The following is a 26,456-nucleotide window of genomic DNA, read 5'->3' on the forward strand; positions in this document are numbered from 1 at the left end:
GCGCCATTGCACTCTAGCCTGGGTGACAGAGCAAGATTCCATCAAAAAAAAAAAAAAAATGAATGAACTTTAAAAATGTGGCATATGTACACAACAGAAAGAAATTTTGACATTTGTGACAACATGGGCAAAGCTGATGGACATTATGTTAAGTGAAATAAGCCAAGCACAGAAAAACAAACACTGCATGCCTTCATTCAGCTGTGGAGTGTAAAAAAGCCAAACTCATTTGACAGAGAGTAGAATGGTAGCTATCAGAGGCTGGGCATGGGAGAGTAGGGAGATGTTGGTCAGAGCACACCAAATTTCAGTTCAACAGGAGGAAGAGTAAATTAAAATTTTTTTTTTTCTAAGGAAAATTTGTAAAGGGAAGACCTGTGGTGTAGTCTTGTCTTCAAGGAAAGAGAAATGAGACCAAGCAACTAAAAGCTAAACAAAATTAGCACCTAACACAGGACTTGATATATGGTCAGTATTTACTCATTATATGTTGAATTAATCTGAATTAATAATTGTATAAAAATACCAAGGTCAATATCATAGTCAAAGACTTCAGCGAATATCTTTCAGCAGAAAAGAGTAATCTAAAACTGTATCAGGTTTTTCTTTTTGTTTTTTAGCTCCCAGAGTTATACATATAGTAAGTACTCAGACATATTTTAAACATACTTAACCTTTTCTTTTTTTTTGAGACGGAGTCTCGTTCTGTCGCCCAGGTTGGAGTGCAGTAGCGCAATCTCGGCTCACTGCAACCTCTGCCTCCCGGGATCAAGCGATTCTCTTGCCTCAGCTTCTGGAGTAGCTGGGATTACAGGCACACCCCACCAAGTCTGGCTAATTTTTGTATTTTTAATAGAGATGAGGTTTCACCGAGTTAGCCAGGATGGTCTCGATCTCCTGACCTGGTGATCCACCCGCTTTGGCCTCCCAAAGTGCTGGGATTACAGGTGTGAGCCACCACGTCCAGCCAACTTTTTTTTTTTAAACAAAGAGCTTTTTCACGGTCATCCTGGTAGATGTTATTTGGAATCTGAAATACTGAAATTTGCAGGACATCTCATGGGGACAATATAGTGGAATACATGACACTGGGACCAAGTTAGAGAACCCAGCATATATAGGTGTCATGTCAGAAATTTTACTTAAGAATGATAACTTTCTCAGTGTCACATGAAATCAAACCAGATATAGAATGCAGATTGTCCTAAAAACACTTTTTTATGTAAAATTCAGGTTTTGAGTGCTGAAGAAATGTCGTTCATGGACATCAGAATGGACCAATGCCTGCTGCTTCAGGGGCTGCTAGGGAGCAGACAGAACCCCATAAAACCCTGGCTTAGTCAAATCACTCTGCAAACCTGAAAAAGTTGAAGAGCGTCACCACAGCCTGTGGTCAGTTGCTTTAGATTGCTTGGTAGGGGCTGGCTTTCACGTCGGTCAATTAGCTTCATGGCCTTCGAATGGATCATTCCTCATAATTAGCCATGGAACAAATGTCAGTTGTGCTTCATAAAGCGGGGATGGAAAACAATATAGATACAGAGCTGCACAAATTCTCTTCTCTGGCTGGAAAAGTAACTAACAATGTGTACCTTTCCCAGATGGGGAGGCCACAGATGGGTTGAAAAAAAATAGTTCTACTGAACACATACTTGAACTCTGTATTTTCTGATTTCTTGCCCTTTGAACTAGTATATAACATTAAAAAAGAATTTTTTAATTCACGTTTAACCTTGCCTTCAAACTCCAAATGGGCACCTGAAGTCAGGAGTTGGAGACCGACCTGGCCAACATGGTGAAACCCTGGCTCTACTAAAAATACAAAAATTAGCTGGCCGTGGTGGCAGGTGCCTGTAATCCCAGATACTTGGGAGGCTGAGGCAGGAGAATCACTTGAACCTGGGAGGCAGAGGTTGCAGTGAGCTGAGATTATGGGCAACACAGCGAAACTTCATCAAAAAAACAAAAAACAAAAACTTCAAGCAGGGTTCTAATTAGTGAATCTGTAAATTAATTTAAATCAATTTATTCCCTTAGGCAGACGCTGGCCTCTGTTCAAACTTTCAGCTAGGTCATCATTAGCTGGTTAGCTGACCGAACCGGTGATTATCTTATATGGCTAATAGTCTAACCATTTGAAACTTCCTGGCAGAATTCATTTGCAAACTCTCAGATCATGAGACCCCAGTCTTGCTCTGTCACCAGGCTGAAGTCAGTGGCATGATCTCGGCTCACTGCAACCTCTGCCTTGCGAGTTCAAGCAATTTTTCCACCTCAGCCTCCCAAGTAGCTGTTCCTACAGGCACCCGCCACCACACCTGGCTAATTTTTGTATTTTTAGTAGGGACGGGGTTTCACCATGTTGGCCAGGCTGGTCTCGATTTCCTGACCTCGTGATCCGCCCGCCTTGGCCTCCCGAAGTGCTGGGATTCCAGGCCTGAGCCACCGCGCCCAGCCAACATCAGAATTTCTTTTTTTTTTTTTTTTTGAGATGGAGTTTCGCTCTTGTTGCCCAAGTTGGAGTGCAGTGGCGCGATCTCGGCTCACTGCAACCTCCGCCTCCCTGGTTCAAGCGATTCTCCTGCCTCAGCCTCCCGAGTAGCTGGGACTACAGGCGCGCGCCACCAGCCCAGCTAATTTTTGTATTTTTAGTAGAAATGGGGTTTCACCATGTTAACCAGGATGGTCTAGATCTCTTGACCTCGTGATCCGCCCACCTCGGCCTCCCAAAGTGCTGGGATTATTATTACAGGCATGAGCCACAGCGCCCGGCCCCAGAATTTTTAAATAAGTATAGTTAAAATATTTCCAGCAAAAATAACTTTTAATGACTACAAAATCACAAAAACTATGATGTAAGGTATTTTCCAGGACTAAAGACATGTTCCCCAGATCACAATGACCATGTTTTCTGTGCAAGAAAATATAGCAGTTTATGAGTCCTGAAAACTCTGAGCGCAGACACCTACTTTCCAGCAGTCACAAACATCTCATCCCAGCACCTGGAGAAGATCACGTGGGTGGCATTCCCAACACTGAGGCCTGCCGCAGGGCTGCCGCAGATGGCATCTCTCTTGGCTATGCTCCACACCACCACACTGCCAAAACAAGAGGGACCAAAACAAACAAACAAACAAACAAACAAAGTCAAAGAGAAAACAGGCTTTCAAAATAAGACACAACCATCTTAGTGCTTCTAGAAAGAAAAACAAAACAAAACAAAACAAGTTACTTATGCATGTAGTCCCAGCTACTCGGTAGGCTGAGGCAGGAGAATCGCTTGAACCCGGGAGGCGAAGGTTGCAGTGAGCTGAGATTGCACCACTGCACTCCAGCCTGGTGATAGAGCGAGACTGCATCTCAAAAAAAAAAAAAAAAAACAGACAACGAAATCACACCACCCCTGACATCTCCTCAACCACACTGGATATTAGTAGACATGTGGGTGACACTTTAAACGCTTTAAAGGAAATGATAAAGCTAGAAGCAAGTGAGCCCATCCATCAAGTCTGATGCTAAAATAAAGGCCTTTTCAGACATGCAAGGCTTTAAAGTCCACCACCCATTTATCTGATATAAAAAATTTACGGGCTGGGCGCGGTGGCTCACGCCTGTAATCCCAGCACTTTGGGAGGCCGAGGCGGGTGGATCACGAGGTCAAGAGATCGAGACCATCCTGGTCAACATGGTGAAACCCCGTCTCTACTAAAAATACAAAAAATTAGCTGGGCATGGTGGCGTGTGCCTGTAATCCCAGCTACTCGGGAGGCTGAGGCAGGAGAATTGCCTGAACCCAGGAGGCGGAGGTTGCGGTGAGCCGAGATCGCGCCATTGCACTCTAGCCTGGGTCACATGAGCGGAACTCCATCTCAAAAAAAACAAACAAACAAAAAAAATTTCCTTGGGGAAGTATTCCAGTTGAAAATAAAAAGGAATGCAATGAAGAAGATGACAAAAGGCAGTGTTTTCAACCTTGGACATGCATTTGAATCAACATCAGAATTATTATTAGTATTATTTTTTGAGACAGAGTTTTGCTCTGTTACCAGGCTGGAGTGCAGCAGGTGTGATCTCGGCTCACTGCAACCTCCACCTCCCTGGTTCAAGCGATTCTCCTGCCTCAGCCTCCTGAGTGGCTGGGACTACAGGCACACACCACCACGCCCGGCTAAGCACACAAGCGCCGTGAAGAGCATCTCCAGGCCAAGAAGGAGAAGATCAAGACTGTGTCTAAGGAGAAAGAGACAAGAAATAGGAGCTCCCCATTTCTTGTCTGTAGATAGCAGTCTCGGTGATGACATAGATTGGTCATTAAAATAAAACAAGGGAGGGTGGGGAGGGATAATATGCGGATAAATGCTGGATATAGTATACACCTAAAGTAAAATAAAAAAAATAATTTAGATAGGTAGAAAATAAAACTCCATATATAAAACACAAATAAATAAATACATAAATAAATAAAATAAAAATAAAAATAAAAAGCCTTTTTCTGCTTGCCCTCCTCAGAAAAAAAAGTTGAGCTAAGAAGGTTAACAGGGAATTTCTAGATACATTACTTATCAGAAACACTCAAGTGGTAACGGCCCAGGGAAGGCGTGACCGCTTATGAATGACAAGAAAAGGAGATCTCATGAAAATGTTGTTGACTTGCTATATAGTAAGAGAAGAGCTGTCATTATATAACTATACACAAATATACATTTCCTTTGTAATAAATCTATGAAGCTCAAATAAGAAAATATATGTAAAAGTGTACTGAAGTATTCAATCCCACAGAAACCTCAGGTGTTACTGTTTTTCTTCCACAGACTGTGTTCCTTTGACATTTACATAGGAATATGTTCTGCATTGATTGTTCTTCCTAATACACTTTGTTTATGTATTTATTTATTTTTAGTCAGAGTCTTGCTCTGTCGCCCAGGCTGGAGTGCAGTGGCGCAATCTTGGCTCACTGCAAGATCCATCTCCCAGATTCAAGCGCTTCTCCTGCCTCAGCCTCCCGAGTAGCTGGGATTACAGGCCTCAGCACTATGCCCGGCTAATTTTTGTATTTTTAATAGAACAATGTTTTACCAGGTTGGCCAGGCTGGTCTTGAACTCCTGACCTCAGGTGATCCATCTACTTCAGCCTCCCAAAGTGCTGGGATTACAGATGTGAGCCACCACGCCTGACCAGTTCTTGCTAATATGTTTTAAATATACTTCTTTTTTTCAATTTCCTTTGTGTTCTCTGCCTACCAACTTGACTGTGAGTTAACGCAAGGGCAAAGATCATGTATTGGTGATGCAAGTTAAAGGTGCAGCCTCTGCAGTCATGCTGCTAGGGTGGGTTTGTCTTCCAGGTCTGTCACTTACCAGCGGGCTCCTTACTTGTCACCTGCCACCAATAGCTTCCACTTCTTGAAATTAATGTGGGATTTAATTTAGACAATGCAATAAGAATGTTCAGCTCATGCCTGACACATAGTAAGTGCTTTAAAATTGTAGCTGTTGTCGGCTGGGTGCAGTGACAGTTGGGAGGCCGAAGTGGGTGGATCACGAGGTCAAAAGATTGAGATCATCCTGGCCAACCCGGTGAAACCCCATCTCTAATAAAAATGTAAAAATTAGCTGGACTTGGTGGTGCGTGCCTGTAAACCCAGCTACTTGGGAGGCTGAGGCAGGAGAATTGCTTAAACCCGGGAGGCAGAGGTTGCAGTGAGCAGAGATCGCGCCATTGCACTCCAGCCTGGTGACAGAGTGAGGCTCCATCTCAAAAAAAAAAAAAATGTAGCTGTTGTCTTTCATGACAATGATGATGATGATGGTGGTGTCCTTCTTTTCAGCAATGGATCTCATATTTAACTGCACATCAGAGTCACCTGGGACACGTTTTTATAGATATATCTAGCTGTACATATTTGTGGGGTACAGTGATATTTTGATACCTGTATACAATGTATAATGATCAAATCAAAGTAATTGGGGTTTCCATCACCTCAAACATTTATCTCTGTGTTGAGAATATTACAATACTTCTAGCTATTTTGAAATATTCACTAAATCATTAACCATAATTTTCCTGCTGTGTGATTGAATACTAGAATGTATTCTATGTAAGTGTATTTTTGTACCTGTAAACCAACTACTCTTATCCCCCTACCTCCTTCTTTTCCCAGCCTCTGCTAACCACTCTCTCCCTCCATGAGAGCTACTTTTTTTGAGTGAGAACATCAGATATTTGTTTCTGTGCCTGACTTATTCCATTTAACATAATGACCTCCAGTTACATACATGTTGCTGCAATGACAACAGCTCATTCTTTTTTTTTAAAAAAAAATTATTTTCTATGGCTAAATAATATTCTGTTGGGTATGGAAGGAGCATACCTCAACATGTTAAAGACCATATATGACAAACCCACAGATAACATCACACTGAATGGGGTGAACTTGAAAGTCTTTCCACTAAGATCTGAAACAAGATGAGGATGCTGTCTAATCCCGGGGTCCAGGTCCAGCCCATGCTGAAGTCCAAGGGGAGTGAGTAGATGAGCAGAAGGAACACTTGGGGGCCATAGGCAGGTGGAAGATGATTTTATTCAGCAGCCGCTCTCATCAACAGCTTTCTCACACTATCCATCCTGTCTTGGCTGCTTGAGCCAGCAGCTCCCACATACAGCTGAGTGGCAGGCTCAACCCTGTCTTCAGGGTCAGCAGCTTAACTCTTTGTCTCTCTGGGCACGAGCGGGCTGAGCACACTGTGTCCTGGCTCCCTTTTGTCTGTCTGCAAAGATGGACAGCTCTGGCTTGCTCTCTATTTATTTATTTGTTTGTTTGTTTATTTATTTATTTATTTATTTGAGACAGAGTTTTGCTCTTCTTGCCCAGGTTGGAGCATAATGGCACAATCTCGGCTCACCACAACCTATGCCTCCCAGGTTCAAGCGATTCTCCTGCCTCAGCCCCCCAAGTAGCTGAGATTACAGGCATGTACCACCACGCCAGGCTAATTTTGTATTTTTAGTAGAGATGGGGTTTCTGCATTTTGGTCAGGCTGGTCTCAAACTTCCGACCTCAGGTGATTTGCCCGCCTCAGCCTCCCAAAGTGCTGGGATTACAGGCATGAGCCATCTCATCCCACCCTCTCTCTCTCTTTCTCTGGGCACCAGGGCACCTGCACAATGTCAAAAGGGCAATTATACGTTTTACAGACAACAGTGGTATAGAGCCAAGTGATGGCCTTTCCATGTTATGTCTACATGGCTGTGATAATGGTGGAATTATATGCCTGCACTCTAAACTCGCTGAGTCATGCAGTATGTAAACATCCTACCTCGGCCTATCCTTGACCAAAGCATAGCCATGTTCCTTACAGATGCTCACCCTCACCACTTTTACTCAATGCAGTACTGGGAAGCTTGTATAACTCCTAGAGCTCAGGCCAATCAAACTGGACTCTCTGAAGATACACCCAGGCACCAGTGATTCCCTAAAGCTGCCCAGGTGATTTCAACATGCAGCCAAGTTTGAAAACCACTCTTTTATGGTATTTTTCTCAGAGGCTTTTCACACAATGCACACTCAAAATAAGACGGGCCAAAAGAGAACATTAGAGGGGACAGGGCCCTTGTCACTTCTGGAAATATACCTGGCAGAAAATAAGCAAATATTGCAAACTTTGCATCTGACAAAGTATTTAGCATCTATAAGGAACTTAAATAAATGTACAAGAAAAAACAACATTAAAAAGTGGGCAAAGGACATGAACGCTTTCCAAAAGAAGATATACATGCAGCCAACAAAAGTGAAAAAAGGCTCAATATCTCTTGTCATTAGAGAAATGCAAAGCAAAACCACAATGAGATAACCATCTCATATCAGTCAGAATGACTATTATTGAAAAGTCAAAAAATAATAGATGCTAGTGAGGTTGCAAAGAAAAGGGAATGCTTATGTACTGTTGGTGGGAATGTAGATTAGTTGAACCATATGGAAAGCGGTGTGGCAATTCTCCAAAGAGCTAAAAAGAGAACAATCATTCAACCCAGCAATCCCATTACTGGCTATATCCTCAAAAGAATATATATTGTTCTACCATAAAGACACATGTGATCGTATGTGCATCACAGCACTATTCATAATAGCAAAGACATGGAATCAACCTAAATGCCCATCAATGGTAGACTGGATAAAGAAAATGTGATACATATACATCATGGAATACTACACAGCCATAAAAAAGAATGAGATCATGTCCTTTACAAGAACATGGATGGAGCTGGAGGCCATTATCCTTAGCAACCTAACACAGAATAGAAAACCAAATACTACATGTTCTTATTTATAAATGGGAGCTAAATGATGAGAGTACATGGACACATAGAAGGGAACACAGACATTGGGGACTGCTTGAGGGTGAGGGGTGGGAGGAGGGAAAGGATCAGAAAAAAATAAGTACTGGGCTGAGCACCTGGTTGATTAAATCATCTGTACATCAAACCCCTGTGGGGACATAAGTTTACCTATATAACAAACAGTGGAAACATAAGTTTACGTACATAACAAACCTGCACATTTACCTCTGAACCTAAAATAAAAGTTAAAAAGAAAATAAGTAAATATGTTTAGTTCATTACCTTCCATCATCTGGGCCTCCTAGTGATATCAAGTACAAATCATTTGGAGAAAAGGCCAGAGCTTCAATTTTGCCCTTGTGAAGGGACAGCCGAGCAAGCAGCTCTCTTTTCTTATAATCCCACAAAATGATGTCTGCCTGGGGGCAAGAACACACCGTCAGATCATAGGGAGGCATTCAAAGCATCTGAGGAGATAGCCACCCTTCTTGATGAAAAACAATTAATACTGTCACTTTTCTTTTATCTTTTTCTTTCTTTCTTTCTTTTTTTTTTCTTAAGACAGAATTTCACTCTTTTTTGCCCAGGCTGTAGTGCGATGCCGTGATCTTGGCTTACTGCAAACTCCACCTCCCGGGTTCAAGCAAATCTCCTGCCTTGGCCTCCCAAGTAGCTGGGATTACGGCACACGCCACCAGGCCCAGCTAATTTTGTATTTTTAGTAGAGATGGGGTTTTACTATGTTGGCCAGGCTGGTCTCAAACTCCTGACCTCAGGTGATCCGCCTGCCTCAACCTCCCAAAGTCCTGGGATTACAGGCATGAGCCACCACGCCCAGCCCATACTATCACTTTTCTAGAAATCAGATCAGCTTCTACAAACGCGACAGCAACACAAAGGAAACAGCTTTCAGCAGGAACTTTTGTCTGTGAGCAATATCAGTCACAAGCTGCAACTTCAGGTGTAAAATCATGAGAGTCCTTCACTCCCAGTCTGGTGGAATGAAAATGAGTTAAAAGAGAAGTCAAGAGGAAGAAGAAGGAAGAACAAAGCACATTGCTGCACAGAACTAACAACTTCAAGTGGAGCAGTTCTTCTAAGGAGGCACCTCTGGATAAATTCACAATGAATGGTTTTCACGGTATTCACCTTGAACCCCATGAATGTGACTTGTCCAGAGGCGATGTACTCTCCCGACTTGGAGATGGCCAAGCAGGAGACATTGTTGTTATGACCCTGTAGGAAATTCTGCTCTTGAGTATTTATTGCCTGAATGAGGACTGTGCAACCCAGAGGATAAATCAGATGCTCCTGGTCAGGATGGCATTTCAGACCAGCAGGCGCATGTCCTAAAAGAGAAAGATGAACAGTAATAATAATCAGGTGCAGAAGTGGCTGGGAATTTTCTACTTGAGTACAAAAGACAACACTTTTTTTTCTTTGAGACATAGTCTTGCTCTGTTGCTCAGGCTGGAGTGCAGTGGTGCAGTCTCAGCTCACTGCAACTTCTGCCTCCTGGGTTCAAGCAATTCTCCTGCCTCAGCCTCCTGAGTAGCGGGATTACAGGTGCCCGCTACCATGCCCAGCTATTTTTTTTTTTTTTTTTGTATTTTTAGTAGAGACAGTATTTCACCATGTTGGCCAGTCTGGTCTCGAACTCCTGACCTTGTGATTCACCCGCCTCTGCCTTCCAAAGTGCTTGGATTACAGGCATGAGCCACCGCCCCTGGCCAACACTTTTTAAATAACCCTTAGTTCAGCTAAAATAAGTTGGGGGAAATAGGTAATTTTATTCTACTGACAAAAAGTCTAGTAATCACTTGGTCTAGTAATCACTTCTTTTTTTTTTTTTTTTTTTTTTTGAGACGGAGTTTCGCTCTTGTTACCCAGGCTGGAGTGCAATGGCGCGATCTCGGCTCACCGCAACCTCCGCCTCCTGGGTTCAGGCAATTCTCCTGCCTCAGCCTCCTGAGTAGCTGGGATTACAGGCACGCGCCACCATGCCCAGCTAATTTTTTGTATTTTTAGTAGAGACGGGGTTTCACCATGTTGACCGGGATGGTCTCGATCTCTTGACCTCGTGATCCACCCGCCTCAGCCTCCCAAAGTGCTGGGATTACAGGCGTGAGCCACCGCGCCCGGCCCTAGTAATCACTTCTTAAACTTTGAGGTTTATATAATTCCTGAGGGATCCTGTTAAAATGCAGATTTCTATTTCAGGACTGAGGTGGGGTTGAGATTCTGCATTTCTCATAAGCTCCTAAGTGATGCTGATGCTGGTCCAGCAAGACCTATGGCCAATTCTTGTAATCCTAAAGAGCGTGAGTGCATGGAGCGTGAGCAGCCTGCTTGGGTGAGCGCACAGGCATAGGGAGAATGCAAGTCAACTACCTTAGGCAAAGGTTTGGGAAAGATAAAAACTTGGCCTATTTTACTTAACAAATCATATATTCTCCAGGTTCATCCATGTCTTTACAAATGGCATGACTTCCTTCTTCTTTTTTTTTTTTTTGACAGAGTCTCACTCTGTTGCCCAGGCTGGAGTGCAGTGGTGCAATCTTGGCTCACTGCAATCTCTGCTACTCAGGTTCAAGCGATTCTCCTGCCTCAGCCTCTCGAGTAGCTGGGATTACAGGTACACACCACCATGCCTAGTTAATTTTTTTATTTTTAATAGAGATGGAGTTTCACCATGTTGGCCAGGCTGGTCTTGAACTCCTGACCTGGTGATCCACCCACCTCAGCCTCCCAAAGTGCTGGGATTACAGGCATGAACCACAGCGCCGGGCCTCCAATTTCCTTCTTTTTAAGGGCTGAGTAATATTACATTGTGTGTGCCTGTATGTGTGCACATGTGTATGTGTATGACATTTTCTTTTTTTTTGAGACAGAGTCTCACTCTGTCACTCAGGCTGGAGTGCAGTGGTGCCATCTCAGCTCACCGCAACATCTGCTGCCCAGGTTCAAGCGATTCTCCCACTTAGCCTCCCAAGTAGCTGGGATTACAAGCACCTGCCACTGTGCCTGGGTGATTTTTGTAGTTTTAGTAGAGATGGGGTTTCACCATCTTGGCCAGGCTGGTCTTGAACTCCTACCTTGTGATCCACCTGCATTTGCCTCCTAAAGTGTTGGGATTACAGGCGTGAGCCAACATGCCTGGTCAACATTGTCTTTATCCATTCATCTGTTGATGGACATTTAGGTTGTTCCCACATCCTGGCTATTGCAAACAGTGCTGAACATAGCTCTGAATAGAACATAGAGGTGCAAATATTTCTTCCATATACTGATTTCATTTCCTTTGGAAATATACCCAGAAGTGGGATTGCTAGATCACATGGTAGTTTTCTTTTTGAGTTTTTGAGGAATCTCTGTACTGTTTTCCGTAATGGTTGTATGAACTTACATTCCCACCAACAGTGGACAGGGGTTCCCTTTCTCCGCATTCTCGCCAGCTTGTTATCTTTTGTCTCTGTGACAATAGCCATTGTAACAGGTGTGAGGTGATATCTCATTTGGGCTTTGATTTGCATTTCCCTGATGACTGGTGATGTTGAGTACCTTTTTATATACCTGTTGCCCATCTATATGTCTTCTTTTGAGGAATACCTATTCAGGTCCTTAATCTATTTTTTTTTAATGAACTTGGAGGACATTATGCTAAGTGAAATAAGCTGGATGCAGAAAGACAAATACTGCATAGTGATCTCACTTATATACAGAACCTGAAAAAGCCAAATGTATAAAAGCAGAGTAGAATGGTGGTTGCTAGGGGTGGGGGGAATGAAGAGATGTTGGTCAAAGGGTACAAAGGTTCAGTTATGCAGGATAAAGAAGTTCTAGAGACCTAACGTACAGCGTGGTGACTGTAGTTAATAATATTGCATTGTGGCCGGACGCCGTGGCTCACACCTGTAATCCCAGCACTTTGGGAGGCCAAGGCAGGCAGATCACAAGGTCAAGAGATTAAGACCATCCTGGCCAACATGGTGAAAACCCGTCTCTACTAAAAATACAAAAATTAGATGGGTGTGTTGGTGAGCCCCTGTAGTCCCAGCTACTTGGGAGGCTGAGGCAGGAGAATTGCTTGAACCTGGGAGGTGGAGGTTGCAGTGAGCCGAGATTGTGCCATTGTATTCCAGTCTAGGCGACAGAGTGAGACTCCATCTCAATAATACTGCATTGTATACTTGAAATTTGCTAAGAGAGTTGATCTTAAGTGTTTTCATCATACACACAAAGTAACTTTGTGAGGTGAATATGTTAATTAGTTTGATTGTGGACATCATTTCACAATGTACATGTATATTAACACATTACGTTATACACCTTAAATTGATACAACTTTAATATGTCAAATGCGCCTAACCAGGAAAAGAATTTTTTTCTTTTTGGCCAGGCACGTGGGCACATGCCTGTAGCCCCAGCACTTTGGGAGGCTGAGGCGGGCGGATCACGAGGTAAAGAGATCGAGACCATCCTGGCCAACATGGTGAAACCCTGTCTCTATTAAAAATACAAAAATTAGCCAGGTGTGGTTGCATGCCTGTAGTCCCACCTACTCAGGGGGCTGTGGCAGAAGAATCGCTTAAACTGGGGGCAGAGGTTGCAGTGAGCTGAGATCTCACCACTGTACTCCGGCCTCCGACAGAGCGAGCCTCTGTCTCAAAAAAAAAAAAGAATTTTTTTAAATTTTGGTTTCAGTTCTAAGTGGTCTGAAGAGCCTGGAACCATTCATGGTGACACCTCTTTCCACAAGCAGCTCCTGTACTCCACATATCTGCAAATGTAACACTACTGCTTCCATGTTAGAGAAAAGCTTGTTTGTTTGAATGTAATTATTGTTTTGCTTGAGTTTGTAGATTATTCACTAAAAACAGTCTCAGGAAAACAGAACCTTCAGTAGAAATAAAATAAAATACAATGACCAACAACTCTTGGAATGGGCTGACCAGCCTAGTGAGGACAGGGCAAACGGCATCTGCAGAAGGCCCCAAAATATTGACCAACTGCCCACCCGAGGCTGTGTACATTTCACAAAAATGCTTTGAACATTATTTCCTCTAATTTTGCTGATCCAGAGACTCAACTCAGCGAGGTGGTCTTTGAAAGCTAGTTTATTGCCTTTCCCAGGTTGCTGGCTTCTCCAATAAAGCTAACCTTCCTTTCACCAAAGCTCATCCCTTGAGCTTTTAGCTTTCAAGTGACAAGTGGCCAGGACCTGATTTTGGTTATACTAAGAAGCATCTCAACAATTAAAAACACTTGTAATATGCTTTAATATGAAGCAGACCCGGGTCCTCTGTTATTACTCATCTGTGGTCAGAATTTTTTTGATTGCTCTTAGTGTTTATTTTACAATATAAACTTTCATGTCGCCTTGACGATTTAAAATTCATGATTGTGTTTTTAGTGAGATAGTATTAATATAAGATATATATTTAAAACAGGATATATTTCTCCATAAGTCTTTTTTTTTTCTTTCTGTAATGGCGTCTTGCTCTGTCGCCCAGGCTGGAGTGCAGTGGTGTGATCTCAGCTCACTGCAACCTCTGTTTCCCACATTCAAGCAATTCTCCTGCCTCAGCCTCCCAAGTAGCTGGGATTACAGGTGTGAGCCACTACACCCAGCTAATTTTTGTACTTTTAGTAGAGACAGGGTTTCATCCTGTTGGTCAGGCTGGTCTTGAACTCCCGACCTTGTGATCTGCCCACCTCAACCTCCCAAAGTGTTGGGATTACAGGCGTGAGCCCATAAGTCTCCTTTTATGTCTTCTAGCAGCATTTTTGATTTTTTTTCATAAAGATCTCACACATTTCTTATTACATTTATTCTTGGGTTTTAAAAAATATTTTTTTTGTTGCTATTTCCTTCTCCATCCAAAGAGTCATAAATATTTATTAATATAATCTTCTGGTTCTTTTTTTTTTTTTTTTGAGACAGAGTTTCGCTCTTGTTACCCAGGCTGGAGTGCAATGGCATGATCTCGGCTCACCGCAACCTCCACCTCCTGGGTTCAGGCAATTCTCCTGCCTCAGCCTCCTGAGTAGCTGGGATTACAGGCACATGCCACCGTGCCCAGCTAATTTTTTGTATTTTTAGTAGAGATGGGGTTTCACCATGTTGACCAGGATGGTCTCGATCTCTTGACCTCGTGATCCATCCGCCTCGGCCTCCCAAAGTGCTGGGATTACAGGCGTGAACCACTGCCCCTGGCCTAATCTTCTGGTTCTTAAATGAATACTTCTTTTACATTAACTCCCTCTGAAATTTATTTTGGTGCTTTATGTGATTCCTTTTGCTAAATGGTTATTTTTGGTTAAATGGACAAATGTAATTATTGAATAAATGATTCTTTTCATTTTAATGGAGTGTTTCTTTTTTATGCAGTATGTTCTTATAATACCAAGGTTTGCGTCTTTGGGGTCATCTATTCCTACTAAAAATATTTTTATTTTTTTCTAATTGCAGCTTCTTTATAAGCAATTGTATGGCTATCCACATGAAAAATTAAAATTAGATTCATAATTCACACCTTACACAAACAATATCTTCTAGGTAGATCAAAGACCTAAATGAGAAAAACAAGATAATATATACAAAAGGTATAAGAAATGACTTTCTAACTATGACACGAAAAGAGCAAATCATAAAAGAAAAGGCTGATACATTTACCCAGTTACGTTAAAAATGAAAAATATCTAGGCTGGGCAGCTGATGCCTGTAATCCCAGCACTTTTGGAGGCTGAGACAGGCAGATTACTTCAGGCCAGTAGTTTGAGACCAGCCTGATCAACATGATGAAACCCTGTCTCTACTAAAAATACAAAAAGTAGCCAGGTGTGGTGGTGGGCACCTATAAGCTCAGCTACTTGAGAGGCTGAGGCAGGAGAATCGCTTGAATCTGGGAGGTAGAGGTTGCAGTGAGCCGAGATTGTGCCACTGCACTCCAGCCTGGGTGACAGAGTGACTGTCTTTAAAAAAAAAAAAAACATTTAATGACAAAAGACATTAAGGATGAAGAGAAAAATACAAACAGGGAGATCTTTGCAATGCATACAGTAGACAAAGGATCATCTCCATAATATACAAGAAACTCCTACAAAGCAGTAAGGAAAACATACGCTTCTCAACAGAAAAATGAGCAAAGGATATGGATAGCCAGTTTATCATGAAGGAAATTCAAAACCCAATAAACATACAAAAGGAGATGCAACCTCATAAGTAACCAGGAAAACGTAAATTATATCCAAAATGAGATACCATGTCATAGCCACCAAAATGGCTAAAATTAAGATGGCTGAGAGTACCAGGCATTGGTGTTGATGTAGAGCAAAGGGAATACTCATAAAATGCTTAGTGGGAAAGTAAATTGGTCTAATTGCTTTGGGAAACAATGTATCTTTATTGATGATGCTTGAATGCACACATGCCCCAGGACCCAGCTACTCTACTTTAAGGTATAAAATCTGCCCAGAGATAACCTTGTAACATGCAGGTGTGTATTTCTTCAGATTTATTTTTGTTTTTGCATTTAATAATTATGGTTCTTGGTTGCAAACTAGAAGAGTCAACTCTGGCTAAATATAGCAGAAAAAGAATTTTATGGAAGGAATACACATTGCTGACACAACTGGCAGGAAATTTGGATCACACTTGAAAAATGGGCAGAACTGATAGCAAGGCGAGACCAAGTGACATGAACTAAAGAGCTCTCATTGCCACACTGCTCAACACTCAATGCAGTATTTGACTCCCGGCATGCTCTGCTCCTTTGCATCACTCTTATAAGAGTGGAACTGCTGACTGGGAAAGTCTGATTGGTTGAGCCAATTATGTCACATCCTGCCAAGGAGTTAGGAGAGAAACTATGTGCACCTTTTAGGCTCTCACTAAAGCAATAGAACCAGCTCCTACCTATCTTGGGATTCTTCTCAAATAGAATAGTATTCAAATATGGAGTAATCAAAACTACGCATGTCCACTGCAATGAATGTTCCTTGCTCTCTTCTCCTGACATACACACACTCCATTTTCTGTCTCTCTCTCCTCCTCTCCTTCCCTCTTTTTCTCCCTCTGTCCCTCCCCCTCTCTCCTCTCTATCCCCTCTTTCTCTCTCTCAAACATACGTACACTTTAAACTATAATAGGCTCATATAATACACACTGTATGGCAAATTACATTTTATACTTAACATATCTTTGACATCTTTCCTGGTTATTTTATACACATTTATCCCATTTTTCTTAAGGATTATATCATATTTGATTGCACAAAAGGAATATAATTTTTAAAATTATTGGAGTGAGATTCACATAACATAAAATTAACCATTTTAACGTGAACAATTCAGTGGCATTTAGCACATTCACAATGCTGAGCGACCACCACCTCTGTCTTGTTCAAAAACATTTCTGGAGCATAATTTTTTCAAACATCTTACCAATGGACATTTGGGTTGTTTCTTCCAATATTTCAGCTATTATAGACAATATCACAGTGAACTTCATTGTACATACATTTTTTGAAAACTTGAATAAGTGATTCATGTTCTTAAAAGTTCAAAGATATGGCTGGGCACAGTGGCTTACGCCTGTAATCCCAGCACTTTGGGAGACCGAGATGGGTGGATCATCACCAGGTCAGGTGTTCCAGACCAGCCTGGCTAACATAGTGAAACACTGTCTCTACTGAAAATACAAAAAATTAGCTGGGCATGGTGATGAGTGCCTGCAATCCCAGCTACTTGGGAGGCTGAGGCAGAAGAAGTGCTTGAACCTGGGAGGCGGAGGTTGCAGGGAGCCGAGATCATGCCACCTCACCCCAGCCCAGGTGACAGTGTGAGACTTTGTTTCAAAAAAAGAAAAGCTCAAAGATTATTCTCATTAAAAATTGTAAAAGATACTATAAAACTGGCCTTCAAAAGGTTGTAAAATTAATACTGGCAATAGTAATTGAGAACCATTTCTTTTTCTTACCTTACTATATTACTATATTACATATATATATACACACACACACACACACACACTTGCCTTCCCCAGTTTGAGAAGCGAAAAACGTCATTACTTTTATTTATATTTTAATTTATTGTTATTATTTTTTAAGACAGGGTTTCACCATGTTGGTCAGGCTGGTCTTGAACTCCCGACCTCAGGTGATCCACCCACCTTGGCCTCCAAAGTGCTTGGATTACAGGCGTGAGCCACCACACCCGGCCAAAACATCATTACTTTAATAGCATTTTTTTTTTTTTTTTGAGACAAGGTCTCACCCTGTTGCCCAGGCTAGAGTGCAGTGGTACAGTGATGGCTCATTGCAGCCTCTACCTCCTGGGCTCAGGTGATCCTCCCACCTCAGCCTCCCAAATAGCAGGACCACAGGCATGCATTGCCATGCCTGGATAATTTTTTTGTATTTTTTATAGACATGGGGTTTCACCATGTGTCCCAGGCTGGTCTTGAACTCCTGGCCTCAAGGAACCTTCCTGCCTCAGCCTCCCAAAGTGCTGGGATTACAAGTGTAAGCCACCACACATGAACTTTAATAGCATTTTTTAGCTTTTTGTGTGAATAGCCATTTATATTTCTTTGCCCATTATCTATTTACAAGGTCTGGCCTTTTTTTTTTTTTTTTCCAGAAAACAAACAAACAAACAAAGGTCCAGGTAGTAAATATTTTAGGCTTTGTGGGCAATATGGTCTCTTGCAACTACTCATATCTGCTAGTGTGGTATAAAAGCAGCCATAGGGCCGGACGAGGCAGCTCACACCTGTAATCTCAGCATTCTGGGAGGCTGAGACGAGCAGATTATGAGGTCAGGAGTTCGAGACCAGCCTGACCAACATGGTGAAAACCAGTCTCTACTAAAAATACAAAAATTAGCTGGGTGTGGTGGCATACGCCTGTAATCCCAGCTACTCAGGAGGCTGAGACAGGAGAATCACTGGAACCCAGGACGTAGAGGTTGCAGTGAGCCGAGATTGTGCCACTGCACTCCAGCCTGGGTGACAGAGCGACACTCTGTCTCAAAAAAAAAAAAAAAAGAAATCAGCAGCCATAGATGATACATAAACAAACGGGCATAGCTACATTCCAATAAAACTTTATTTACAAAAGCAGGCAGTGGGCCAGATTTGACCCATGGGCTATAGTTTGTAGACTCCTGATCTATTTTGTTGTTGTTGCTGTTTTATAAGAACTCTTTGTATACTGTAACAGGAAAATCATGGGCTATCTACTCCAGTCAATGGATGAATGTGACCAAACTCTTAATAACTACAACTTTATTAAATGTTTTAAACACAGCTATATTTGGTTTGTTTAAATAATAAATTCAGGTCAAAATACAATACCTCTAAGTGTCAACTACAGTTACATATTGACACCATAAAGTCAAAATTCAAGTTTAAGCCTGGGCATGGTGGCTCATGCCTGTAATTCCAGCACTTTGGGAGGCTGAGGCAGGCAGATCACCTGAGGTCAGGAGGTCAGGAGTTCAAGACCAACCTGGCCAACATGCTGAAACTCCATCTCTACTAAGAATACAAAAATTAGCCAGGCATGGTGACAGATGCCTATAATCCCAGCTAATCAGGAGGCTAAGGCAGGAGAATCTCTTGAACCTGGGAGGTGGAGGGTGCCATGAGCTGAGATTGTGCCACTGCATTCCAGCTAGGCGACAGAGGGAGACTCTGTCTCAAAAAATAATTCAAGTGTAATATGTAACACTACAGTGAGTTTCAGTGTTGCAATGATAAAAGGGGCCTTGCTTTTGTTTCTAATTTGTTTCCATCTGAAATCTAAACTCAATCACTTGGCATTTAAGGCCTCTGAAATCTGACTCCAGGTTCTCTTTCCTGTGTTATCCTGCCAGTCCCTGATACTGAAGCCACACCACGCTATTTGCCCTTCTGCAACCAGACCCCACGCTTTCCATTTTTCCTCCTTTGCCCCCCATTCCTGTTACCTGAAATGTTCTGCCTTCAATCTTTACCCCCTCACTCCTAGTCAAAATCTTTTCTCCCAAGCCTTATGACAGTTCTGCCTTCTCTCTCTTTTTTTAAGAGCTAGTATAGAAATTGGCCTGAGGCACACTTCTTAGCCTGCAGGATGGCCACCTTGCAGGATGTAACCCTTTAAAAGAAATAAGTCGGCCAGGCGCAGTGGCTCACACCTGCAATCCCAGCATTTTGGGAGGCCAATGCAGGCGATCACCTGAGTCAGAAGTTCATGTTGGCCAGGTTGGTCGCGAACTTCTGAGCTCAGGTGAGACAGGGTCTCTACTAAATAAACTGGGCATGGTGGCACATGCCTGTAATCCCAGCTACTCAAGAGGCTGAGGCAGGGGAGAATTGCTTGAACCTGGGAGGCAGAGGTTGTAGTGAGCAGAGATAGCACCACTGTACTCCAGCCTGGGGGACAGAGTGAGACTCCATCTCGAAAGAGAGAGAGAGAGGGACAGAGTGAGACTCCATCTCGAAAGAGAGAGAGAGAGAGAGCAGGAAAGAGGGAGGGAGGGAGGGAAGGAAGGAAGGAATAAAGAAGTCTCTTCTCCTTTTCTAAATTTGTAGATCTTGTGATTTTTTTGTTTTAAAGTTTAGTTTTAAGTTTCTTTGTTTCAGTTAAACACACCTGTTTAACTACAGCCCAGGTTAAGAAGTAGAACATGAGCACACCCAGAGGCCTCCCACGTTCCTTCTCCCAATTCCCTCCTTTTAGAACTTTATAGGGATGGAACAATACAATTTGTACTCTTTTGTATCTGGCTCTTTGGTTAACATCTGTTTGTGAGATCCATCCATAGTGTTGTATATAGCAGTAGTTCATTCTTTTTAATTCCTGCAGAGGAATTAAATTGTATGAATACGGTGTACTACAATTGATTTGTCCTTTCAACTTTTGATGAAGATTTTGATTATTTCTAATGTTTAACTATGAGAAATATGCAGCCAGGCACGGTGGCTCACACCTGTAATCCCAGCACTTTGGGAGGCCGAGGAGGAAGATTGCCTGAGGACAGGAGTTTGAGACCAGCCTGGCCAAAATGGTGAAATCCCATCTCTACTAAAAGTACAAAAATTAGCCAGGTGTGTGGTGGTGGGTACCTTTAATCCCAGCTACTTGGGAGGTTGAGGCAGGAGAATTGCTTGAACCCAGGAGGTGGAAGTTGCAGTGAGCTGGGATCAAGCCACTGCATTCCAGCCTGGGTGACAGGGTGAGACCCTATCTCAAAAAAAAAAAAAAAAGTGTTATTAGAAATATTCCTATATATGTTTCTGTTGTGTATAGGATATAGCATTGGAGGATACATCAAAAGTCTTTAGGATATAACCGGGTCAGTATACTAGCAAGCCTGTATTCCCAGCTACTTGAGAGGCTGAGGTGGGAGGATTGCTTGAGCCCAGGAGTTTGAGGCCAGCCTGCCCAATATAGTGAGATCCCATCTCTAAAATTTAAGAAAATAAAAATTAAAAAAGTCTTTAGACTTTTTTAGGTATTTAGATTTTAGACATTCTAAATGTATCCATAATTTATTTTAAGAAAAAAGTTAAAGAGCGAAAAGACTTAGCTCTGCAGATGTTCTTAGTTACATTTTAAAATAAATGCAAAAAATGCAAATTATACTAAAGTCTCAATAACAGGATGTTATTTAAATAAATTATGGCATAAAATATTATGTTAGTATTATATTTAAATTATGGCATGGAATATATTATTTATTTTATTATATTTATTGCTAAGGAAAGATTTACATGGCATACTAGTAGATGAAAAAAAATCTAGCCGGGCGCGGTGGCACGTGCCTGTAGTCCCAGCTACTCGGGAGGCTGAGGCTGGAGAATCCCTTGAGTTCAGGAGTTCTGGGCTGCAGTGCGCTATACCTATCAGGTGTCCGCACTAAGTCCGGCATCAATATGGTGACCTCCCGGGAGCGGGGGACCACCAGGTTGCCTAAGGAGGGGTGAACCGGCCCAGGTCGGAAACGGAGCAGGTTAAAACTCCCGTGCTGATCAGTAGTGGGATTGCGCCTGTGAATAGCCACTGCACTCCAGCCTGGGCAACATAGTGAGACCCTGCCTCTTTTTTTTAAAAAAAAAAAAAAAAAAGAAAAGAAAAACAATCTGGTTATAAGAGAATATATGCAGTTGGCCGGGCGTAGTGGCTTATGCCTGTTATCCCAGCATTTTGGGAGGCTCAGGTGAGTGGATCACAAGGTCAGAAGATTGAGACCAGCCTGGTCAACATGGTGAAAGCTTGTCTCTACTAAAGACACGAAAAATTAGCTGGATATGGTGGCATGTGCCTGTAATACCAGCTACTGAGGAGGCTGAGGCAGGAGAATTGCTTGTACCCAGGAGGTGGAGGTTGCAGTGAGCCGAGATCACACCATTGCACTCCAGCCTGGGTGCCAGGGCAAGACTCTGTCTCAAAACAAACAAAAACAAAAAAACAAAAAAACAGAAAGAGAGAGAGAGAACATATACAGCTTGAGGGCACTTTTATTTTTTAAAAAAACTATTTTTATGTAAATGTATACTCAAGCGGGTCACACCAAAAATTTACAGTGATATGTTTGAAAAATGTAATGATGGCTGATTTTTCTTTCAGTTTTACTGTATGTTTCCAGTTTTCCAAACTCTTCCTGATAAGCATGACTATGGAATTAACCCTGTATTCTTAGTCCATAAGGTATTACTTTGCGTAGAAGTTATACATACATGTATATATTTGACTGTGTGAAAGAATACACATTAGGCCGGGCGCGGTGGCTCAAGCCTGTAATCCCAGCACTTTGGGAGGCCGAGGCGGGTGGATCACGAGGTCAAGAGATCGAGACCATCCTGGTCAACATGGTGAAACCCCGTCTCTACTAATACAAAAAATTAGCTGGGCACGGTGGCGCGTGCCTGTAATCCCAGCTACTCAGGAGGCTGAGGCAGGAGAATTGCCTGAATCCAGGAGGCGGAGATTGCGGTGAGCCGAGATCGCGCCATTGCGCTCCAGCCTGGGAAACAAGAGCGAAACTCCGTCTCAAAAAAAAAAAAAAAAAAAAAAAAAAGAATACACATTAATATAAAGCCACCAAGGTAACAACAATTTGATCATATGGGGTCATCCTAAAAGGCAAAGATAATTAGTAATTGCCATGGAAGACATTGACATACGATTTACCATATATTTGCACTTAGAACTTTGCAACCACAGCATGAATTCAGTTGCAGAGTTCTGTGTGTGTGGTCCTACATTGACTCAATAAGTGATGCTTTGCAACCCACTGTAGGCTGCTCAATTCTTTCTCAATGATCTTGTAATCAGCTCTCAGGATATCTGATATCCGAAATGTATAAAGCGCTCACTTTCTTTCTTTCTTTTTTTTTTTTTTTTTTTTTTTTTGAGACAGAGTCTAGCTGGCCCAGGCTGGAGTGCAGTGGCCCGATCTCAGCTCACTGCAACCTCTGCCTACCTGGTTCAAGCGATTCTCCTGCATCAGCCTTCCAAGTAGCTGGGATTACAGTCGCGTGCCACCAGGCCGAGCTAATTTTTATATTTTCAGTAGAGATGAGATTTCACCATGTTGGTCAGGCTGGTCTCGAACTCCTGACCTCGTGATCTGCCCGCCTCGGCCTCCCAAAGTGCTGGGATTACATGCGTAAGTCACCGGGCCCGGTAAAGCGCTCACTTTCTATCGGAGACGGTTAAAGTAAAACCAAGAGTCAAGAGCTAAGTCCTAGAGTATGCTTAAAACTTTAGACAGTGATTGTTCTGCATCCACATTCTTAACGCTTTCAGGCATCACAACACACATTTTAAAAAAAGTTTTGCTTCTCCTAAAATCTAATTCATTGTTTTCTCATCCCTCAGAAAGCCAATACCTCTCAAAACTAACAACAAGACCCCACAGCAGTTTTTTCTTCCCCAAATGTTCAAAACAATAGGCAGTGACAAATAAGATTTCAGCAGAGCGACCTAGATCCTTCGTCTCTTCCCCTTCAGCTCCCCCTGGCGTCCCCTTCCCCTGCTGTCCTGGTCTGAAATCCTCACTATTTAGAAACCCTCCTTAAGATTTTATAGAACCGGTCGGGCACGGTGGCTCAGCCTGTAATCCTAGCACTTTGGGAGGCTGAGGTGGGTGGATCACCTGAGGTCAGGAGTTCAAGATCAGCCTGGCCATAATGGTGAAACCCCATCTTTAAAAGAACCAAGATCATCCCCTTAGGGGATGGCTCAAACTTTTTACACATTCCCTCCCAGCGCTTTCTTGCTGGTACGCCATCCGGGATTTTAGCAGATTTCCTAGCTAGTCCCAGGGGCCGACGCAGACAGCATCCTTCTGTATGGTTACGAAGGGGCCTAGGGCTTTGAGAGCAGCGTGGGGCTCAGAGCCAGGAAGGGCTGACCTAGCAGGAGAAGGGTTCCAACCACCCTTACTCGTCCGTCCCGCCTGGGGAGGAGGCATGTGGTCCCTTTTAGGTGCCCGCGCTTGTCCGAGCTGGTAAAAACCACCCCACACTCCCTGAGGCTCGGAGCGAGGAAGTGACTCTCCAAGGCCTTGGGGTGGGGCGGGCTGTGCGGGTCCTCCTGTGCTTGTCCCTGTCCAGGGCTCCTGCCGTTGTCCCACACTGCCTTTCAGGTGTCCTCGTTGTCTCACTGTTCCTGCTTGCACTACGCGTCCTCCGAGTTCTTAAACCAGCCAGCCTAGAGATGCTGGAAGCCTCACCATTGAAGCCGATCACAGCGTCAAGTTCCAGCTCCGCCACTTGAGCCTCCGGCGAAATTTTGTCATCCATCTCTGAGAGGTTCTGCTTATTTTGCTCTCCGACCGGGTAAGTGTAGCGTCTCCTGGTCGTTATGGTAACGGGCGAGCGCATGCGCGCCAGCTCCACGCCCTCGCAGAAACCCACCCAGCTGAGTTCGAGTTCATCAGCATTCTTGGAAATAAGGGGTATGGGGGCTGGAGGAGGGATGGGGTGAGATGATTCTTCTTCTTCTTCTTCTTTTTTTTTTTTTCCTGTGTGTGCTATTTCTCTGGAAATTTAGGGGATGGCACTAACTGCACAGAACTAATTCCTCCATCCCCTCGTGTAGAGTCTGTGACTTCCTGGTAACTCTAAAATCAAGCACCAAATGAATGGCATTTAAAAAATAAGTAATCAAGCGTAGAGGACTGATGGGAAGGCTGCTATAAAAGAATATGTAACTGATACTTCTTTGGGCCCCTGTTTGAAGCTGCGTGAAAAAAAATGTTAAAGTTTTTTTTAAAAGCGTTATTAAGGTATAATGTACATATCAGAAAGTTAACTTAAGGTAGGTTGTAATAAGTTTATATAGGGTGCAAGTCTCACTGCAATCTAGTTTTTTGTTTGTTGTTTTGTTTTGGAAGCAGGACGAATTTTTAAGTAACTGCTAGAGAGAGGTCTTACAGCGCTCCCACCTTCCCGGGAAAAGCTTAGTTTCTATTCACAATTTTAACTGAGCTCAGCAGTTCGCATCTCTTGGTGAGAGTAGATTGCTCCAACCTACTGTCCCCAGGGAAGCACTTTCCTGTCTCTGATCGTGGTTCTAAGGCCCTAGTTATTCACTTGGCAAACTCCAGGCTCCGGTCGCGCACGGGACGAACTGCGGGGAGTGAGCCGCGCGGGCCGCCGTAGTCAGCTGCTAAGAACAGGAAGAGTCCGAGCGGCGGGCGGAGTCTGCACTATGGCACCGGACCCCTGGTGAGCCCTGGGTGAGGGCGGCGGTGCGCTGAGGGACCTTCGGGGAGGCCGGGCTTCCGGGGAGCAGGCGATCACTTCGCACGCCCGCTGGAGGCATTTCGGGTGAGAGGAGAGGCAACGAGACCCTTCCTCTACTGAGGGGGCTCAGCCACATCCCGCCACCCTTGGTCCTTGCCAGGGTGGCCCGGGAAGGAGAACGGGTGGTCCGCTGGAGAGCTGAGGACTCGAGCCAAAGCTCTAAATATTCCTCTAGCTCTTCTGGGCTGCATCTCGCAGCGGGGATTTCCCGCCCATCTTGGTTGTGGAGCTGGCCGGTTCAGGCTTCCCTGGACTCCTATAAAAGTGAAGTCAAAATAACCTTTTTGTAGCGTGTCCGTCCATCCGGTGAACCCCGTTATTTCACAGATGGAGAAACCGAGGTTCAGAATCCATGGTCACCAGCCAGTTAGTAACCAGTTGGGACTAAGACCTAGATCTTGGGGGCCCTTCCAGATATTTACAGGAATCTGGGAGGGAAATTGTGCACTTGTTTATAAAGCATTTTACACTTTCTTAATACCGTGAAGAATTTTCTCTTTTTTTTTTTTTTTTTTTTTTTTTTTTTGAGACGGAGTTTCGCTCTTGTTACCCAGGCTGGAGTGCAATGGCGCGATCTCGGCTCCCCGCAACTTCCGCCTCCTGGGTTCAGGCAATTCTCCTGCCTCAGCCTCCTGAGTAGCTGGGATTACAGCCACGCGTCACCATGCCCAGCTAATTTTTTGTATTTTTAGTAGAGACGGGATTTCACCATGTTGACCAGGATGGTCTCGATCTCTTGACCTCGTGATCCACCCGCCTCGGCCTCCCAAAGTGCTGGGATTACAGGCGTGAGCCACCGCGCCCGGCCCGAATTTTCTTTTAGCAGTAGCTTCTGCAGTAAAATAGTAGGTGATAGGGTCATCTATTTAGCATTTAATCCCAAGGACTGCATGATGAAAGATGCAAGTTTTGATCCCAAGGAACATCCTGTTATAGCATAACAGACTTGACCTTTCTGCTTAATAATTAAAAACATATTACAGCTCCATAACGTTCTTGTTGGAATATATGTCTTATGTTGTTATTTCTAATATAGTTTATAATTGTTTAAGTTGCCGACAGCCTCGATAAATGGATTCCAAGAACAAAGTTGAGTTACCTGGAATCTACGTTATTTGGGCCATTTATTTAATTTAACATTGATTTTTTAAACCTAATTTTAACAGGTGTATACACCACTTGATAGAAAGTATTCAATTTAGAGAATATTGAAAATTTGCAAAGAGGAAAATAAATAGCATCTTTAACTCTGTAATTTGGAAATAGCCATTATTGATTTTTTTTTTTTTCAAGTAGAGATGGGGTTTCACCATGTTAGCC

General features: G+C 43.2%; 2 protein-coding genes across 3 annotated transcripts in view; one reads left to right on the forward strand and one right to left on the reverse strand.

Moving 5' to 3' along the window:
• CFAP52 (cilia and flagella associated protein 52) overlaps nucleotides 1-24,131 on the reverse strand; it is a 68,251-nt gene extending 44,120 nt beyond the window's left edge. Inside the window, exons 1-4 of the mRNA XM_064378316.1 lie at nucleotides 24,062-24,131; nucleotides 9,488-9,687; nucleotides 8,621-8,757; nucleotides 2,970-3,098 (exon numbers count right to left, since the gene is read on the reverse strand). Of these exons, the coding sequence (XP_064234386.1) occupies nucleotides 2,970-3,098; nucleotides 8,621-8,757; nucleotides 9,488-9,687; nucleotides 24,062-24,131 (536 nt within the window). The remainder of the gene's footprint in view (nucleotides 1-2,969; nucleotides 3,099-8,620; nucleotides 8,758-9,487; nucleotides 9,688-24,061) is intronic.
• An 841-nt stretch (nucleotides 24,132-24,972) lies between these two features.
• STX8 (syntaxin 8) overlaps nucleotides 24,973-26,456 on the forward strand; it is a 308,036-nt gene continuing 306,552 nt past the window's right edge. Inside the window, exon 1 of one of the 2 annotated variants that reach the window (XM_064378315.1) lies at nucleotides 24,973-25,058. In XM_064378315.1, the coding sequence (XP_064234385.1) occupies nucleotides 25,042-25,058 (17 nt within the window). In that variant the 5' untranslated portion in view covers nucleotides 24,973-25,041. The remainder of the gene's footprint in view (nucleotides 25,059-26,456) is intronic. The other variant, XM_012457587.3, reaches the window with a different exon arrangement.

Source organism: Aotus nancymaae, unplaced genomic scaffold, assembly GCF_030222135.1.
Source record: "Aotus nancymaae isolate 86718 unplaced genomic scaffold, 86718_ANA_hifiasm-v0.15.2.pri h1tg000018l, whole genome shotgun sequence".
NCBI lineage: Eukaryota > Metazoa > Chordata > Mammalia > Primates > Aotidae > Aotus > Aotus nancymaae.